The following is a 21,666-nucleotide window of genomic DNA, read 5'->3' as shown; positions in this document are numbered from 1 at the left end:
TATCTCTAGTTTGACTGAAATTGTTTCTCTGGGGCCAGCAGACCTGAGGCTTTGTTCCTGAGATTATTTGATGCTGATCAGAGCCTCATTGACCTGAGGGCTTAATGATTATGGAAGGGAGTGGACAGACATAAAGGAGAAAGGGTCATGTTAAAGAAATGGAGTTTCTTTGAGGTTTCAAGGACCTATGGAGTGTGTATCACTGAGGGGAATCCAGGGCCATGTAGGGCAGCCCTGAGTGGAATGCAGGGGCACTTCTCTGTTTGTACTGCTGTAAAGACTGTTATCCTCTCATACCTTGCACAATAATCTCCTTAGGGACAGGACTACCCATCAATTACTTTCATTGCCAAGTTTTGCACAGTGCTTGTAATTTAACCTATGCTGAACAGTGTTTGTTGGATGAATGAAGGGTGGTAGAAAGGAAGAATGGCATGTTTGGTCCTGGCTAGAAAAAGAGACTTAATATTGCTTGATCAATGACTGGTGATTATGTCTCAACAATCATGTAGAAAAGACTATGTTTGCACTCATATCGCCTTAAGAGCACCAGTACGTGTCATTTCTTAAGTTTCCATATGGCAAATTTTAAAATATAATAGTACTTTATGCTGATGAGGGTATGTAAAAGATATACTTATGCAACCCTTTAGGAAACAAAGTAAGCAATATCTATCAAGAAATTGGATGTTTGTTTTCTTTTTTTTAAATAAGTAATTTAAAAATATATTTTAAAGAATTTATTGGGGTTATGTTTTCTTTAATCTGGCAAAATTCAGCACCTGGAAATCAATTTTGATGAAATAATTTAAAATAGAGAAATTACTCTCTGCATATCAATATGCTCACCTCAGATTTGTTTGAAATCATTGAACACTAGAAAAAACCTAAGTTTCCAATAACATGGGGATGGTTAGTAAAATGTATCATAGTCACTAGTTGGAACATTATTTGCTGATATAAAATGTTCATCAAGATTTTATAGTGAGATTAAAATTTTTTATGTTAAGGTATAAAATTTATACATCATTATCACAACTAAGATATACCATGTATAGAAAAAGCCTGGAAGGCAATATTAAGAAATCTAGAATAGAAGAAGATGGGAAGAAAATGCACAAAAATATTAACATTAGTTCTACTTTTGTTTCTTTTTATTTCTCAATTTTTAGCAGATTACTCAAATTATGCCTCCCCTACTCCTTGGTGTTGCGAATACCTGACCCTGTCCTTTCTCCTATCCTGTCCCTGTCCTCTCCACATTCCACCGCCTATAACAGTTTGGATCATGATGGGCATCTGATTCAGGTTGAGCAAATTGGATTCTCTCTCCTGAGAATTTAGAATTGGGAATTCAGAAAAAGCAAGTCAGTTTGTATGCATGCCTTGGATTGAGGGACAGGAGGAAATTGTGGACTGGAGGTGCAGGCATCTTTCCTCACTTGCGCAAAGAAAGCACATTTGCATAAAAATAAGAAGAAAGCAGATACACAAAGAAAAAAAATGACAGGAAATCATGGGACCCAGAGAAAAACTGGTTTCTGATGACTTTCTTGTTTCTGGTTTTAGCCCTGATGAGGCCTGGCTTAGTGCCAGGAGATATTATTTTGTCCTTATAACATATTAATTTTTCTCAAGATCAAGTATAAGTAAATAAGACACCTCTTTTGGATATTTAAAAAATATCCAGTGTGGTGTTCCAGTTGCTTGCCTGGCAAGTGTAGCTCAGTGGTTGAGCATTGAACCATGAACCAGGAGGTCAGGATTTGATTTCCATTGAGGGCACATGACCCAGTTGTGGACTCATCCCCAGTAGCGGGTGTGCAGGAGGCAGCTGATCAATGATTCTCTCTCATCATTGATATTTCTGTTTCTCTCCCTCTCCCTTCCTCTCTTGGAAATCAATAAAACATATGTATAAAAATATCCAAAATGAGCAAGTATTACTTCTAACCTATTATTATAGTAAACATAATAATTGATGTATTTTTTAGAAACAGTAGATATTTTATCAAAAGTTCCTATTGATACACTGTAATAAGTAAGAAACATGGGTCTTTCATGGCTGTCCTATATAATAAAAGCCTAATGTGCTAAGTTTCCAGTTGTCAGGTCGGCCATTCAACCAATCAAAGCGTTCCTTGCTAATGATATGCTAAGGCTGCTCAACCACTCGATATGACATGCACTAACCACCAGGGGGCAGACACTCTGACTGGTAGGTAGGCTTGCTGCTGGGGTCCAGCTGATTGGGACTGAGCAAGACGGGCCGGTCATGCTCTGGAGCCCTCCTGCGGTCCCTCCCTGTCTGGCCAATCTCCTGTGTCCCTCCCTGGCCCTGATCGTACTCCAGTGGGGTCCCTCAGCCTGGCCTGCACCCTCTCGCAATTCGGGTTGAGGGACCCTCCCCCACAAGTGCACGAATTTTGTACACCGAGCCTCTAGAATTATAATATTTCTTCTGGTCCTGTTTTTCTGATTTTGGGGAAGTTTGATAATTTTATTTGCCGTAACACACAGTTGTTTTGTTATTTTTTAGAAAACTTAATATGACCAGTTTCAATAAAAAAATGATGAGAGAATCATCTGTTAAGGCAGGTCACCCCCCTCCCCCCCCCCCCCCATTCTCTTCCCCTCTGCCATTGTCTGACCTCTGTTCCTGACTCTTGGCCAGACTAGACAAAAATAGTGTTTTCCACCACCATGTTTTCCACCACTAGAAACACTCATGGATAAAAGATTACTAGCAGAAAACATTGTTCATAATGTGCTTATCAATAAAAACACAGGTTATAATCCTAGTTACACTAAAAACTATAAACATCTGAATAACACCTGAAAAGAAATGTACCTTAATATTAAGCATTGTGGTTTTACAGAGAATTTAAATTTCTCTTTCTATGCTCTATTTTCCAACTTTTTTACAGTATATATGAGTTTAGTTGGTAATAGAATAAAAAACAAGTTAAATTTTTAATGAAATAGGCATTACTTTAGTCACCAAAAGAATCTTTTCAGGCTTCTCTCCTGATTTTATCAGGTGCCAGGGTTTACAAAGGGAAGGAGGAAGGAAGGACGAATAAATAGAGCTTGGGCTCCCTTGGATGCTCTACTTTTGGGATTCAGGCCCTCTGGCTGCTTTCCAGGGGAGAATGCATCAGGAAGAAGTGGACTGGGATTTGTTTCCAGTCTGCAGACTCCAAGGATTTCAGCAGGTAGTGGCTAAGAGCTCTGGCTTGGGAGTAAATATCAGTTTTTGACCACAGCCCTACTCTTTTCTACCTGTGGGGTCTTGGAAAGTAGCTTAACCTCTGTAAGTCTCAGCTTCCTCATCTGTAAATGATGTGGTTCCCTCATGGAGCTGTTGAGAGCATAAGATGAGATGGCATTGTTTCAATCACTTAGTAGAACCACTGGCTTGTAGTAAGTGGTCGTGATGTTTTTTATTATTACTGTAGGTGACAGACAACTCCTCCATATGCACTCCACCAAGCCTCCAGTTCTCAAGCACACAGTCCATATTCTGGTCTCCATTATTTGAGTTTGCCACTGACATATCATTTCCCCTACATTTCTATCAATTCTAAAAGGAGCTGCGTCAGTGCTTCGCAAGCTTGAATGCCCATAGGTGTCACCACTGGGTCTTGTTAAAATGCAGATTCTGACTCTATAGGTCTGGGGTGGCATCCAAGATTTTAACCCCCCGCTCCCAATGACTATACCATTTTATTTGTTTGTTTGTTTATTTCATAAGTCTTATTGAGAAATAATTGAAAGACATCACTCTATAAGTTGAAGGCATATAGCATGATGGGTCGTTCAGTTTACATATATTGTGAACAAGATTTTGAATGTTTCACATGTTCCCACATCAGGTCGGTGTACTGTCCAAAGGCCACTTTAGTGGTAGGAGTCAATAAGGATGGCTGAGTGCAAATCCAACATCTGTGTGAAATCACCTCTAAGGTCCCCAGTCAGAATGGTCCTCTCCTTTTATGGCTTTCAAAGCCCATCATCTAGACTCCTAATTTAGCACTTATCGCATCTGGCCTGCTTTGGTGTATCGCTGTGCGTGATTCTGTTCACTCGTAACTAAGCTCCTGACAGCAGCCTGTGTGCTGTTCAACCCCTGGCAGCTATCAGCACCAGCAGTGATGTGGATGCCGTGCGCAACCCAACGACTGTCAAATTATTGAGCTGAATAAGAGAATGAAATGATATCTTAAAAAGAAGTGTTTTCTTACATGAGTATTCTCTTAGAAATCGTCAACATAAAGCAATACAATTGGTAGAAATAGTGAAAGATGTATCTATGTGAATGAATCCCAAATGGCAAATGTAGAATAATGCTATTTTTCTTTATTTTTAAAATACATTATAGAACACAGTGGGATGATATACTTGGTACAATGACAAAGCCAATCTGGGATGATATCTTTTCCATAGATAAACAAATAAATGGGTAATTATTTTGGTTTTCAAACTCTGAGTCTCTTGACCATAGTTTAAAAGTAGCATCTTGGCCCTGGCGAGGTAGCTCAGTTGGTTAGAACTTCGTCCCCATATGCCAAGGTCATGGGTTTGATCCCTGGTCAGGGCACATACAAGAATCAATCAATGGATGCATAAGTAAGTGGAACAACAAGTCAATCTCTCTCTCTCTCTCTCTCTCTCTCTCTCTCTCTCTCTCTCTCTCAAATAAATAAATAAATAATGAATACATAGATAAATAAATAAATAAAGGTAGCATCTTAATGGGTCTGAGGCTAAAGTTAGATTTTGTAATTAGTGGTCTTTGGGTAACATGCACTCACTATTGCTGAGAGTAATTAGGGAAGAAAATGTGTGAGACCTGACGAAGGTACAGTGTAGTTCTGCTCTCTCTGGATATTTCCTGGTGGCCGAATAGCCGGGGAATTGCTCTGTATGTCCATGGAGTTCATATAGCCTTGCCATGGCCACTTATTGCATAATTCTCACTTTCCTTCTCTGGAGCAATTGATACTTAATTTCAGGAGGGCTTTCAATTTTATTTAAAAAATCCAATCAATACAAATAGAAGAGAAACTGCATTTTCAGTAACCTTTTATGCTTCTACCACTTAAGTCCTTAGGGAAGCTTAAAGAATTTTCATCCGTACACTAAAAATAAATTGTTGGATATATTGCAGAACTTTTTTCAACACTGGATTCCAAATCCCCATTACTACTAAGACATTCTTTAAAGAAACCATTTGGGGAAACTTAGCAACTACTGTTTTCATGAAGTGGTCCCGGTGGGGATGTGGTTTATGCCTCGCTCTTTTAAAATTTAGTTTCTGTATCTTGTGCCTGGTATCCAGCATTACTTACAGAGTAAACAGTATTTTCCAAAGACTGACAGGGTCAGCTGCTCTGGGAATGTGGCCGGTGACCTCCCTGATGGATCACTGTCCTGCAGGCTGCTTCCAAGTCAGTGGAAAGGTAAGCATTTTTTCTGTAAAAGTGCAGACTGCTTTGGAACATGTTTCAGTTCCAACTGATCAAACTGAAAGTATACCCTGGGCACACTGTCTGAGAGGGCGCGGGGCTGTTACTTTGGGGGCAAAGTGATTTGTTATGTCAACACAACCGCAACTGCTAAGCTGCTGGGCTTAGGGGATAGTGAGCTATGGTGCTGAACCTGCTCGCTTTGATTGGTCATGAAGACACAGGAAAACAAAACCCAGAATTCCTTTCTCAAGTTAGAAATACACATTGTCATTCTAATATCCAACAAGTAAAGCTTTCCATTTTCATAGTCCTTTTCCCTGAAGTCTTGTCAGTTTAACTTGGCTTGTTGTCTTCATTTCTAAAACAGCAATGTTGTGTGTGTGTGTTTGTGTGTGTGTGTGTGTGTGTGTGTGTGTGTGTGTGTGTGTGTGTGAGAGAGAGAGAGAGAGAGAGAGAGAGAGAGAGAGAGAGAGAGATTGGGATTCGCAGGAGAGAGACTATTATGGAAATATATTGAGTGTTAACCAATGCAAGAGCAAAAATCTGTTGCACCCAGCACCTCTGTAGATGTCGCCACGAACAAGAGAAAACATGTCAAAAGTCTCTTGGAAATTGTAGGCACTGAGTGTAGAATAGTTGAGAAAATGAAACATGGCGGACTTGGATCCCCACCTGGTTTTAATCAGCTTGTATGTTATAAACTCTGGAGGAATGGGTTTAGTTTCATATTAGAATCATTGTTATTTACAAGTTATCATCAATGTACTTTTTAAAACCCTTGCATTTTATTTTTCATTTTTTTTTGTTTTGTTAAAAGAATTGCATTTTTTAGATGCGCACATTAAAAAAGCACTTTTCAAAGTTCTCCCAGTTCTCACTGGATAGAAGTATTTTCTAGTGCTCCAAACAAATGCTCTGCTATGAAGAATTGATTTTAAAAAGAAAATGTTCCTGCCCTTACATTGACTACAATATCTTTTGTATAGTCATTTAGAAAATAAGGCCCAGAACCCAAATAAGGGGACAGATAGTATCAGAAGAAGTAAAAAAACCAAAACACAAAAAACAACACACACACACACACACACACACACACACACACACACACAAAACGATATTCCAGTAGAAAAGGCTTATGTTTCGTTAAAAAGTGGTAATTACAAAGGTACAAATTTGTACAGCTGTTATTTGTAATGATCATAAACTGATATTTTGGGGTTTGCTTTTGTGTCCACTTGGCAGATTCAACTTACAGAAAATGTTTATTATATAGTGACAAACTCACCTTTAAGAAATTCCTCTGTAAACATTATCTTTCCATAAGCCGTGGACGTATATATACCACACTTCTTAGTATCCTATATCTCTGACCTGCAGATGCCACAAGGGATGCTTAAAAGTGGTGATGGTGGGGGGTGAAAAGTCTTCCTGTATTTGCCTACAATCCAGGTGCACACACAAACAAGAAGGTAAGAGCCAGAGGATTTTCCAGAAGAGTCCACAGCTGCTGCTTGAGGGTTCACAATTGCCAAAGCTGATAGATAGACTCAGGTAGGGATGCTGGGAAAACCAGAACATTCTGTGAATTCTTTCCTGCCTTTTGTTCTTCACTGCTGCCTCCCACCCTAACCCAATTGGACTACAGATTAAGTGTTAAATTTTGAACTAAGAGCAATAACAACAGGTCAAAAGTTAGAGCATTTCTCAGTGCTAGGTCTTAGCTAGATTTGCATTTGACTCTTGGATACCACAGGAAATACATTCCTGATGTGGCTCTTGGGGCAGGCTATGGCTCCTGGAGGATGCACTGAGTGGAATATCCTTGTCCACTCCTGAATGGGTATGGTGCTTACATGGACTTCTAACTTGACCATGAAGAGCTATGTGGAATGAGAAGAGACCTTCATGAAAGGCATTCATTGTCTCAGAAGAAGACCCATCCTATCTAATAAAAGAGTAATATGCAGATTGACCATCACTCCAACACACAAGATGGCTGCCCCCATGTGGTCAAAGATCCTGCCCCCATGTGGACACAAGATGGCTGGCACAAGATGGCCAGCAGGGGAGGGCAGTTGGGAGGGACCAGGCCTGCAAGGGAGGGCAGTTGGGGGCAATCAAGCCCACAGAGGAGGGCAGTTAGGGGTGACCAGGCCAGCAGAGGAGGGAAGTTGGGGGTGACCAGGCCTGCAGGGAAGGGCAGTTGGGTGGGACCCAGGCCTGCAGGGGAGAGCAGTTGGGGGGGACCAGGCCTGCAGGGGAGGGCAGTTAGGGGTGACCAAGCCTAAAGGGGAGGGCAGTTAGGGGCAAACACGCTGGCATGGGAGCAGTTAGGCATCAATCAGGCTGGCAGGGGAGTGGTTAGGGGGTGATCAGGCTGGCAGGCAGAAGTGGTTAGGGGCAATCAGGAAGGCAGGCAGGCAGGCAAGCAGTTGGGAGCCAGCAGTCCTGGATTGTGAGAGGGATGTCCGACTGCCCGTTTAGGCCCGATCCCGGGCCTAAACGGGCAGTCGGACATCCCTCGGGTAGTCGGACATCCCTCGGGCAGTCGGACATCCCTCGAGGGGTCCCAGATTGGAGAGGGTGTAGGCTGGCCTGAGGGACACCCCCCACCCCCCATGCACGAATTTCGTGCAATGAGCCTCTAGTGTCTAATAAAAAGATATTTATCCTTGAAACATAAAACATGGATTATCCTCAGGGTCTACACCATGCTTTGCAAACTCACCTTTTTTTCCCCCAAAAGAAAACATAATTTTTTATGCCTCATGTATATCTATCTACTTTGTACAGTTTTAGAAATAGAGCATTTACCTGTGCTTTTGTTTTGGAAATGAAAGTTCTTTAAATGGCAGGTATAGGGAAATTGCCACCATCAACAAAAATATAAACAAAACTGCATCTAGCCCTCTGATTCAGTAGATGAGCAAGCCAATTTAGTAGCTGCAAACCAGACTTTCCTCCAGGGTTTGAATACAGAGACAAAATCTGAGCAACTGAAATTTCAAAAATCACATATTACTCACAAGCCACATGGCGATGATGCAAAGGACACATGCAAGGGAGGATAAGGTATTGTCTTGAAGCAAATATCACTTGCTGAGGATCACTTATTTCAATTTTGAATGGGATTATTGCTTGCCTACTGTAGATTTTAATTTCCTGTTTGGAGTGACCCATTGTGCTTATTATATTCATGGAAAAAATAATACATTTCTAGTTTAGAAAGGAATTATAGATCTTCCTCTGGTATTTAAGAAAAAATAATAGATTTATTCAGGTACTCTCATAACATTTACTCTTTTAAAACATACATACAATTCAGTGATTTTTAATATATTCAGAGTTATGCAGTCATCATTATTTAATTTCAGAATATTTTCATCACCCCAAAAAGAAGCTCTATACTCATTAGCAATCACTCCCTATTTTGCCCTTCTTCTAACATCTGGCAACTACAAATTATCTGTTTTTATGGATTTGCCTACTCTGGACAATTCATATAAATGAATCTTATATTATGTGCCTTTTTGTGACCAGCTTTTTTCACTTACATTATCAAGGATCATCCATTTTTTGTATGTATCAATACTTCATTCTTTTTTATTGCTGAATAATATGCCACACTCTATAGATATATCATATTTCGCCATTCATATATTGGTAGACATTTGTGTTTCTAGTTTTTGACTATTATTACTAATGCTATCATGAATATTTGTATACAAGTTTTTGTGTGGATATGTTTTCACTTCTCATGTGTAATTGCTGGATCATATGGTAACTCTCTCTATAAAATTCTTAGGAACGGTCACACTGCTTTCTAAGATGGCTGTTCAATTAAACAATCTAACCAGCAGTGGATGAGGGTTCCAGTTTATCCACATTCTTGCCAAAACTTGTTCTTGTCCATTTCTTGATTTTAGTCAATCTAGTGAGTATATGGAATTATCTTATTGTGGTTTTGATTTGTGTTCCTTAATCATAATTTTGTTGAACATCACTTGTTTAAAAAATATATATTTTATTGATTTTTTACAGAGAGGAAGGGAGAGGGATAGAGAGTTAGAAACATCGATGAGACATCGATCAGCTGCCTCTTGTACACCCCCTACTGGGGATGTGCCCGCAACCAAGGTACATGCCCTTGACCAGAATCGAACCTGGGACCCTTCAGTCTGCAAGTCGACGCTCTATCCACTGAGCCAAACTGGTTAGGACCACTTCTTTAGCTTGGTGGCCATTCACTTATCTTCTTGGAGAAATGTGTATTCAAATCCTTTATGCATTAAAAAAATAGATTTTTATTAATTTCAGAGAGGAAGGGAGAGGGAGAGAGAAATAGAAACATCAATGATGAGAGAGGATCATGGATTGGCTGCCTCCTGTACACTCCCCACTGAGGGTTGAGCCCACAACCCAGGCATGTGCCCTGACTGGGAATTGAACTGTGACCTCCTGGTTTATAGGTCGATGATCAACCATTGAGCCATGCCTGCTGGGCCTTTTATGCATTTTTAATGACAAATGAGTTATTTGTCATTTTTATTGTTGAGTTATAAAATTTCTTTATATATTCTGGATACGTCTCTTATCAGAGAAATGATTTGCAAACAGTTTCTCCCATTTTCTCTGTTAATTTGTGTGACACATTTTTTAAGACTTTGATGGTATATTTGGAGTGACTTTTTTTTCTAGGTAAACTTCACATAGCCCAGGAAAACAATGGCAAACACTTTTACTGAGAACCTTCCTGATGCCAGACACTAGGTTAAGTTCTTTGTACCATTATTAGTAGCAACATTAAGAGGTTGGTATCATACCTTTATTTAAGGGAAAGGGAACTGAAATTCAGAATTAATTTGCTCAAAGTGACAAAACTAGAAAGTGGCAGAATCTGCAAATGAATCCAATTCTTCCTGCTGTCTAAGTCTATTTACTTCTCCTCTAATAGTTATTTAAGATAAGTGAACAATCAACATTCTATTAATCTATAGTATGATTTGTATCTTATAAATATGCATTTTATTTTTCTATTTCTTACCAAAAGTTTTATAAATAATAATGTATCAAATGTCTTGTAATGTCCATTTGATACAATTCCCTCCTATCTCACCCTCTTTCCCTTACTCCCTCTTTCATTCTTTCCTTTCTCTTCCTCCTGCCCTCTTTCCTTTATAAAAATTTGTTAGTGGTTATAATATGCTTTTAGTGCCTGGATAAAGTGATGAATAAAGCACCCTCTGGTACTTATACTCTAGTAGGAGACATGAATTGCAAATAAGTAGATAATGGATAAACTTGAATCATCATGTGAAATAATAAAATACCAGAGGCGATAAGAGCTATGAAGGCAACAACAGCAAATAAATCGACAGAAGGTTTGCTATTTTAGATGGGGTCATTGAGGAAGCGCTAGATGAAGTGAGAAACCGGGCACATGACATGTGGGGAGAGAGCACAACAATCAGAGGGAGGACCAGGTTTGTTGTGATTGATTAACAGAAAGGGGACCAGTGTGACTCAGTCTCTTCTGCTTGACCAGCAAGTGAATGAGGACTAGCTTTTGCATGGGCATATTTTTTTTTACATGTGACAATTTATTGGTACCTATTGGGGGTGGAGAGAAGAAGGGTCAGGTTGGTATTAAATTTATACTTCAACAAATGATGATGATGATTGAAAGGAAAATGGCCATGGTGATGATTATAATCTTTTTAAATGTTTCCAACATACCCTCCTAAGAATCTTTCTTGTTTTTTGGGGAGTCTTTGGTAGTTGTTTGGAGATCGTCTGTTCTGTCAGTGAAGATACTCAATCTTTCTTCACTTTCCAATATTTTATCAATACTTTTTTATATCGGACTAGAGGCCTGGTGCACGGGATTTGTGCACTGGTGGGGGGCGTGTCCTGTGGGGATCAGAGCTCCACTCATTCTGGGGACCCGCCCTCTGAGCGGCTGCTCCCTGGTTCAGCATCTTTTGTGGAGCCAGAACACTCGCCTCTGCAGGGGACTGGGTTGGGGCCAGGCCCAGGGACAATAGCACTAAGAGGTGGTAGAGTAGGCCTCAGTCCCACGGCGGCCATGAACCCTCCTCCCAGCCTCTGGGGTCAGCTCTGTGAGCCTGGTGGTGGTGCTGCATGACCTGTGGGCATCTGGAAGAGGCGGCAGGGAGCGAGGAGGAGGAGCCTGGGGTGAGGAGGTGACCAATTGCAGCCTGGGTTCCCGTTGGCCCGGGGTTCTCAGCAGGAGCAACCACTCATCCTGGTCAGCCGAACAGTGCTCCCACTGTGGTAGTGCACTAACCACCAGGGGACAGTTCCTGCATTGAGCGTCTGCCCCCTGTTGGTCAGTGTTCATCATAGCACCTGGTCAACCAGTCATTCTGCTGTTCGATTGCTGGGCTTTTATTACATAGGATATTTAACTCCACAGTATGGATATTAAGCTGTCATCTTGATTTTTTTGTTGTATTTTGTTAGTCTGTTCAGCTAGATTTCAGGCAGTTCTGAATGATGCTTGTTATGTCCTTCAGCTGTAATTTTGATGTGGTTTTGGGAGGTTTTGAGAACTGCATTTGCCTACACTGCCATCTTGACCGAAACCTCTGGCATACTTTTACTCAAGGAAACTCTTGTTCTCAAAACATACCTAACATATGTTAAACATATCTCTAAATGAATGGAGTAGATAGCATTCACCATGCATGCTGGTGCTGTTTCCCCACTCTCTCTCTTATGCCTATGAGGGAACTGTTTGATCAGGGGCACTAACGTGCACAGTGGATAGGAACTAGGGCTGGCGGCTTGATTGCCACCTGTTAGTTGTGTAACTGTGTCTAATTTTTTTAACTCTAAAATGGGCATATCAGTTTGCTAGGGCGATGATAACCCATACCACAGACTTAAACAACAGAAATGCATTTCCTCACAGTTCTGGAGGCTGGAAGTCTAAGACCAAGGTGTTGTCAGGGTTGTTTTTCGTGAAGGCCGCTCTCCTTGGCTTGTAGATGACCATCTTCTCCCAATGTCTTCCCTCTATGTGTATCTTTGTTCTAGTCTCTCTTTTTCTATATTCCTACTTTTAAAAAAATTTCTTTATTGATTAAGGTGTTACATATGTTTCCTTATTCGCCCATTACCCCCCATCCCTCCCACTCATGCCCTCACCCCCCTGTTGTCTGTGTCCATTGGTTAGGCTTATATGAATGCATACAAGTCCTTTGGTTGATCATCTCTCCCCCTTCCCCCCACCCTCCCCTACTTTCCCTCTGAGGTTTGACAGTCTGATCTTTTATAAGGACACCAGTCATACTCGATCAAGGCCCACCTTAATAACTTCGTTTTATCTTAATTACCTCTTTAAAGACCCTATCTTCAACTGTAGTCTTATTCTGAGATATTGTGGGTTAGGACTTCAACACAAGTTTTTTTTTTTTTTTTTTTTGATGGGAGACATAATTTGGCCTTTAACAATGGAGAAAATAATAGTATCTACTGTCTAGAGTGGTTCTGAGAATTAACTGAAGTAATACATGGAAAGGCTTGAAGCAGTTTCTGGCGCATGGTGAGTGCTATGGAAAGGTGCTGTATACGAGTGTTACCACCCTGCTTATATCTCGTCACGCCTATTTAAGGAAAGAAATGTAGACACTGTATCTTTTTAATTTTTATTTATTATTAAAAAAAATCTGCCTGCAACTAGGATAATTTCCACCGGCTATAGGTACTCTGTGCATGTTTGTTGAATCAAAACTTTAAACCCTCCCACTGCCACTGGCACAGGCCTCCCATTATCACTATTCTCTTCATCTCCATCATCCCTCTACTCCTAACTGGATCCTCAATTCCCCTTTTGGGCATGAAACTAGCCAGAAGTGAGTTTTCTTTTGCATTCCTACTGTGCTCCCCCCCCCCCCAAAGAGATTTCGTAGGTTCCATTCACATACAATTTCAACGATTGCCTTGCTTCTGACACAGGCCAGTCTTGCACTCTGAGAAACCTAGAAGACTTCAATTTTCAAACTTGTTAGGGCAACAGCTAACATGTATGAGTCCCTTTCTGGAATTCAGAGTTGAGCCAAAGGGAGAAGTCCCTTTTGCCCATGAATATAATATAGGGTTTTTGAATTATGCTAAAGCAGGAATAGTTAGGCCTATTATATTTCCACTTTTGAAATCCTCAGCCCTTCCATCATGATGCAGAGTAGGCTTTAGCAACCCTGCCTGGCCACAGAGGACCAGCCACAATCACACTAAAAGACAGAGCTTTACAGCACATTACCTAAAGTGTTTTCATAAGAAGTAAAAAAAACACTGATAGAACATCTGAGTTAAGGTCAGAAACAGATGTTAATAGGACATTTTAAGCAGGTTGAGGGATTAAGCCAACATAGAGATGAGTCTTAGCTGACTCTAAACGCCTTTTTATTTTTTGTTGCCCTCCACATATCTGGATTGCTGTAAAAACAATAGGGAGAGTTAATTACCAGCAAGCTACACAATTCATTTTCTTTAAGGCATGCAGCAATTTCTAAAGAATTCTGAAAACATTTGTTCCATTCAAGATATAAATTTCATCTCTTATCTCATAACTTGTTTCCAGTAGAAAAGCCAGAACAAAATCAGTTTTTGTGAAAAGAAACATGACTGTTATTTCATGGTATTTCTCAACATCATTTGCCAAATATTTATGGACCAGAATTGGCAACACACTTTGAATATATGTGTTGTGGGTCTTAATACTTATAATTACTTATCCTTTGCTCTTTCCCTTTAATTGACTGTTAAAAGTTTTGAGCTACCAATAATACATAAATGCCTGGACTATCAGGACAAAAATTGAAATTTGAGAGACTAAGACTGGCTGATTCATATTTGCTATATGACTATCACATTAGTCCTTTACCACTGATTTATTAGGCCTGTATTCTAGAGTGTATTGTATTCTGCTCCAAAGGCTGTTAATGAATTCTTTGACAGTGGCTATTTGTCACACACATCTTCCTTCATTCAGAGAACCTAACCTGTTGGAATATTCTTCTGTTGAAGAGTTTGCTTTTAGATCTAGTGACATTTATCTTTATCTAAGGCCAGCTGCCTGACTCCTCTTCAGTGCCTGTTTATGGGGCTTGGACATCTATAAATGGAAACACTAGCTAACCTGAAATTATCGCCAGGGCTTCCTGATAGTGTCCTGAGCTTTCACAACTTGGAGTGTCCTGCAATATCTAACATGTAAGCACGTCACATCATTTTCTAGACAGAATCCGAATCTCTCTTTTCTGTTTCTCTCTCTCTTAATCATCATGGAATTTGAAAAGCATGAAAAAGGAAGCGTGTTAAATGAGAATTTAGAGGATAAATTGACGGTAAGATCTGTGAGATTTAGCCTGTACATATTTATAACATAATTGTCAGAGTGAAGAAGCAGCTGCCACAGATTGGAAAAGTTGTGTTATCCAGTCTGTTTTTTCATGTTTTTATGGTCAACAGCCTTGAAGTGGAGAATTCCATGGGCTTTAGGAAAAATAATGTATTAAAGTTATTAAAATTTTTTCATTAGTAGAATTTGGGCAAAGTTGATTTAGTTAAATGATGTGCTTTACCTTCATTTAAAAAACCAGAATCAATTTATTTTGAGCCCTTGTTGTGATTGCCTCAATACTGGAAAATTATTTTATTTGTTGATATAAAGCTTAGCAAATATTCATAGTCTAATTTCTCCTGGAGATACTAGGAATGTATATCAAGGAAAATATATCAGTATTATAGAATATTTTAATGTTTTATGGAATAAGTTAATGAACTTCTAATGTAATGATAAAGTTAACAGAAAGTTGTTATTTATTTGCCCTAAAAGTTATAAAAGTAACTTTACCTTGATGCTAAAAAATTAAATGTCAATGAACTATTGTGGTTAACTATATTTGCTCAGACAAATATGCTATAACCTTGAACAGAATCATGGTTCACCTGATGGACATAGGAGGCTAATTATGTTTGTAAATTTACTGTTAATGGTAGAACAGAACATGGCTAATATTAATAGTCGTGCAAGTAGCAAAAAGTAAAACCATATCGATTATAAAACCGTGGTTTCTTAAACTGATGAGAATGCATTGTTCTGGATGCCTGAGGTTGAGATTTATGCACTATTAATGATATTAATACTTGAATTATGAAAAGAAGAACCTTATTGAGTTAAAACTCTTAAAGTATATTAGAACTTTAAGGTCTTGAAGAAATATATTGGATTAAAATATAACCTTCACTTAAAGGATTTAGGTCATAATTTTGAATATCAATTGTGGACCTCTATTCCACATGGTTATCTAAACATGTAATAGCCACAGACTATTTTGCTTTTTGACTGTTTTTAAAAGCCATATATTATTGTAGAACTAACGAGGGGCTTTAAGTCAGAAAGGTGTGGTGAGAACTCTTACATCACAGCTTCTAAGTGTAGTACTGTGGGGTTTCCTTTAAGCTTTCTGAGTCTAAGTTAATGTACTTGTGAGTCAGGGAACAGTAATACCTAATTTGAAGGCTGTTTGAGGATTAAAAACTATAATGTATGTGAAATACCTAGACTGAGCCTGTGATTTGCCAAATGTTTCGGCCTGACTTTCTTTGAAAGAACATACCCAAAGTTTACTAATAAAGAGAAAGCTGAAATGCATTTCAAAGTAAAAGAACGTTTCAGATATGCTAACCATAAAGACTCGCTTAATAATAATTAGACCTTTATGGAACCAGATAGACAGTAAGTGCATGAATCAAGAGTTGCTGTATGTTAGTGTGAAATTTGACCTAGATCTTCCTAGCAATGTTTTACAAGAAGTTTTGCAAGTAAACATAGTGGACTTGGGGCAAGAGAACAAAAGTGAAAATGATCTCTTATTATTTGAAGTGATTTGATGTATAAACATTTCAAAGGTCAGACTTTCTGCATGCCTGACTCTGCCTGAAACACAGCTATCAATCTAGAAGTGAGAACCTCCTTTGGAGAAAGTAGCACAACATTTATGAACATTCTCAGGATGAGAGGCCCAGGGCTAGCCTCTGATTAACTTCCAGAAGATTGGAGAAAATGTGGGACAGATCAGAAGGCATGAGGACATCTAATCTGCACGGAGAAGGGATGGAGGGAACGCATTGAAGTTCAGTATTTGGGGCAATTGCCTGTACAAAGAGAACTAGATCCATTTCTCAAACACCTTTCAGATATAGAAATCCTAATAACACTGTTAGCTTATGTGCAGTACCTCTACGTAAGAGCTGAAAAATAGATATCTTTGAAAGATTTTAATAGACATTATTTTAGTTAAACACTTTGTCTGTTTTTGTGAATAAATATTCTAAAACTTCAATTCATGGGGCAGTGTATTCCTTGCTAAAACCAATGTAATATAGTATGATTGGATAGATTGCTGAATATAGTTTCAAATGTAGTTTTGTGGAGTTTAGTAAGTTCTGAAAATTATTAAATTTATTTTAAATAGTTTATGAAGATGTGGTTTTTAAAAGGACAGAATATTTTGCCATTAAAATATTTAAATATGCTTATAATACTGTTGAGTTAAAATATGCATCTTGTTTAAATTTAAAGATGTATTTATAAAGATGATTATCATGAACAATGTTCTAGTATATAACAATTAAACAATATGCATAGTTAGCTTTGTTTGAAAAAACATTTAAATATAAGATTTGTAGCAAGTAAGAAAATCAGTGGTCAGTAGGTTTAAAAAAATCATCAGTTCATTCTACCCAAAGATATAGACAAAAATAAATTGGGTTTCTTTAGTACATATGCAATGTGGATTGTACCTTGTGAATTGCTACCTTTAGCTATTGACTTTTTGCCCTTAATTTGTTGCTCTTTGGTGATTAAAAGTAGATTTCTGGGTGCTTGGCAATTGAAGGTTTCACTTTTACATCCATTCATCAATTGATAATTACAAAATAATATGATTCTCAAGTCATTCAAAATGTCCTTAAATTTACCAATGCCAATCTAAATTGTGTTGAATATTTTAGTAAAATTTGATTCTGCAAAACCAGATTATATGAAAAGTCATTTTTTGGAAGGGATAGAGGAGGGAAGCGGGCTATTTTGTAACAACACTATTCAGTTTTGTTGATTCCACAATGATTGGTGTTCATGCTGAATGGATCTTTTGTTTTTCCTGGTCAGGCTTGAATAACCATTGTATCATGTGTCTCCCAAAATATGCTTCTTGGAACTCCGATTTTCCAGCTGCCTCACAAAGAGACGCTGTGGTCTATTCTCAAGAACATTTATGAAACTCTGTATAGGGAATTCACTAGGCAGTATATTTCCCCATGGGGACTCATATTATATTCTAACATGCTGAAGGCTATGAAACCCTCTGAAGGTTAATTTAGTGTTTGTTAAACTCCTTACCAATATAGTGCTTTATAATATGAGTATGCAGTGACAGTGAATATTTTAAGTAGTGTTCTCTGGAACACACTTTAAAATGATGTGTAAACATATTAATTGTCTGATTTTATTTGTAAGTTGCATTTTCAGAATAATGATACACAGGACAATAAATTCAAGCTGGGAGTCATTTATATCTATAACATAAAGTTATTTCTGGAGTAATTTTAAAAAATAAGTACCTGTCTATTTAGTACATTTTAATAAATGAGTAAAATTGAGTCAAGAAATTCTGACTACTCACCAAACTCTTTTTCTTTTACATTATTAAATGCATCAACAAAGAATTTCACTTACATTTATCTTCAACTGAAATATCTTAATGAAAAGGAATCATTCAATGATTAATATAGTAAAAAGGATCATGCACCTCAGGGCATTCTGACATAATAATGGTTTCTCTAAGAGATAAGACAAACAGATCTCATGCATAAATTTAATAATTTCTATCACATTCATATAATATGTCTCAAGAGACAATTCCATCTTCCCAAGTAATAAATTTTTAATAAACATCACAAAAATAATGATAATAAGGGGATACATCCAGCTCCCTTTATATTGAGTTTTGGTAGACATAAATCAAAACAGTAGATAATTTCTGAATATCATAAATATTACTTTATTGAGTAAAAGTAACTGAGTTTGAGAAATAAATTATGTAATCTGACAGTTTTTTAAACAGGGTGTATCTCAAATTGGAAGCTGAAAACATTTTAAATAATAAAATTTATACTTTTTACATTTAAAATATTTTTAATTTATTTTGACCTTGATAGTGGAAGACTTATTCAATGTTATATAAATTTTCTCATGATCTCACAAAGAAAATCTTGAGATTATGCCACTTCATCTTCCATAGTACAATGAAAAAAAAAGAAATTGAAGAAAATACTGTGGGTAAAGTGTAGAAGCACAGAAAAAGAAAATTATGCATTTTAAAATTCTGTGATAATTCAGTGAAGCATAGCTCTTTAAATTAGGTTAAATTAGTTATTAATTCATAAGCTCAATTAATACAAATGAAATTATTTACTGGAAGAGATCTGTTGCAAACAAAAAACATGGAACTAGCACTTTGGTTATAATTCCTGATGTTATTATCTGCTGACAAGTTAAAAATGTTAGGGAGGATCTTCAGAGATGCAGCCTAGTGTCTATAAGAAATGTCCTGAAAACTCCCCGAAATGAGTCTTTCAAATCAATACATGTTTCTGAATGCCTATTTTGAGCAAGACAAGGTACTAAGAGTTGCAATGGAAACACACATGATAAAGTCTTGGCCATCAAGGAGATTATTATGTTTTTTTAAACATTCTTTATTGTTTAAAGTATTATATATAGTATTACATATGTCTCATTTTCTTCCCCATTGACCTATCCCTGGCCACCCCCCCAGCATACCCTCACCGCCCCCTACTGTCTGTGTCCATTGATTATGCTTATACTAGTATTCATGCATACAAGTCCTTTGGTTGATCTCTTAATCCCCCTCCCCTGCCTTCCCTCTGAAGTTTGATGGCCTGTTCGATGTTTCTCTGTCTCTGGATCTATTTTTGTTCATCAGTTTATGTTGTTCATTATATTCCACAAATGAGTGAGATCATGTGATATTTATCTTTCTCTGACTGGCTTATTTCACTTAGCATAATGCTCTCCAGCTCCATCCATGCTGTTGCAAATGGTAAGAATTCCTTCTTTTTTATAGCAGCATAGTATTCCATTGCATAGACGTACCACAGGTTTTTAATACACTCATCTACTGATGGGCACTTAGGCTGTTTCCAAATTTTAGCTATTGTACATTGAGCTGCTATGAAGATAGGGGTGCATATGTTCTTTCTGATGGGTGTTTCTGATTTCTTGGGATATATTCCTAGAAGTGGGATTACTGGGTCAAATGGGAGTTCCATTTTTAATTTTTTTGAGGAAACTCCATACTGTTTTCTACAGTGGCTGCACCAGTCTGCATTCCCAGCAGCAGTGCATGAGGGTTCCTTTTTCTCCACATCCTCACCAGCATTTGTCGTTTGTTGATTTGTTGATGATAGCCATTCTGACAGGTGTGATATGGTACCTCGTTGTCATTTTGATTTGCATCTCTCAGATGATGTGAATTTGAGCATGTTTTCATATGTCTCTTGGCCTTCTGTATGTCCACTTTCGAAAAGTGTCTATTTAAGTCCTTTGCCCATTTTTTGATTGGCTTGTTTATCTTCCTTTTGTTAAGATGTATGAATTCCCTATACATTTTGGAAATTGGGCCCTTCTCGGATATAACATTGGCAAATATATTCTCCCATTCAGTCAGCTTTCTTGTTTTGTGATGGTTTCTTTTGAGACTATTATGTTTTGATTATGAAATAATAATGGTAAGTTTTATTAGCTTGGGAATATTCTAAGTGGACCAAATAAAAACATTCCAAATTAATTTTTTTTCTCACAGAAAGTCTATAATTATTCATCAGAATGTTTTAACAAAGGGAGCAATTTTAAAGCATTTTATGTAGTAACATATTTTTTTCCATCATAATATTTTCAATTGGAGGAGGTCATCGAGAGGATGTGACCAACTCATGAGGTTGACCGATGAGTTGGACCCTGGGCAATCAGAGGCTCCCCCCAACTCCTGTTCTTGGAATGTACATTAGTCCCCCCACAGTTCCTACAGTGGGAGCTGTTTTCAAAGACATGGTAATGAGAGTAAGGTTTGTTGAGAACATCTGGATGACTTAGAGGACTGAACCCAGTTAAAACCTCTGTATAAACTTTTAAGATTCTGGTGGGCAGGTGCAGAAATCAACTTGTCTTGTGGCTGCCCAAGATAAGCTTCATATGTAAGTTCCCTTGCTTATTAAACCTACTACCTACCAATCTGGAGTGATCTGCTTTCCATGTCTCCTTGTTCTTCATGTAAGGGGGCCAGTTTCAAATTTCACCCAGCAAGCTCCCAATTTTTTACAACTGACATCTACATCTATATTTATTTTTCTAACTGTATCTCAACAGAATAGTTGTTACAGGTACTCAGTAAGCATTGACACACCTGAAGAAAAAATTTATATTGCTGTTGTTTCTGATGTGTAATTTAGAGATTATTTTCAGTAGGGCATGAATGTTGTTTCTGATCTATACATAATTCCTGACAAGATAACATCATATAATAAAATAAGTGGTGAATTTAGGGCCATAAGTCTTTGGAGGTAAGGTACTAGATTTATGTATCTTTATATCACAACTAGAGGCCCAATGCATGAAATTTGTGCAAGAGTAGACCTTCCTTTGCCTGACTGCCGGCACCAGCTTCCCTGTGGCACCCGGGACCCAGACTTCCCTCCAGCTACCAGCAGGCACCTGGGACCCAGGCTTCCTTCGCAGCCCCGGCTTCGTCCGAAAGGACGGAAGGATGTCTGGTCTAATTAGCATATTACGCTTTTATTATTATAGATTGATTGCCCTGGATCCTTAATAAACTAATTTGGTAGATCAAAATGAAGGAAAGATGAAAACAAACCAACAATGACATTTCCTTTTCTTTGGCATTTGATTATTTATTTTGGAAACCTTCCATTTCTCTGCCACTTGTAAGAGTGGACCAATGACTCTTGCTAGGTTCTGGATTTTACTGATAAAGTTGCATGGAATGCCCATTTTGTCTGCATGGCCATTTTGATGGTAGGGGATGTGAATTTATTTGTTCCCAAACTTTAGTCTCTTATGCTGCTG

General features: G+C 38.1%; 1 protein-coding gene across 1 annotated transcript in view; it reads left to right on the top strand.

Moving 5' to 3' along the window:
• Positions 1–14,779: 14,779 nt before the first annotated feature.
• MLIP (muscular LMNA interacting protein) overlaps positions 14,780–21,666 on the top strand; it is a gene marked incomplete at its 5' end in the record, with an annotated part of 249,001 nt that continues 242,114 nt past the window's right edge. The window contains one exon of the mRNA XM_079781369.1: positions 14,780–14,842. Within this exon, the coding sequence (XP_079637495.1) occupies positions 14,780–14,842 (63 nt within the window). The remainder of the gene's footprint in view (positions 14,843–21,666) is intronic.

The sequence above is a fragment of the Cnephaeus nilssonii genome (genome assembly GCF_951640355.1).
Source record: "Cnephaeus nilssonii genome assembly, chromosome: 9".
Taxonomy (NCBI): domain Eukaryota; kingdom Metazoa; phylum Chordata; class Mammalia; order Chiroptera; family Vespertilionidae; genus Cnephaeus; species Cnephaeus nilssonii.
The sequence above is the reverse complement of the archived record's forward strand: the minus strand, read 5'-3'. Positions and strand labels throughout refer to the sequence as shown.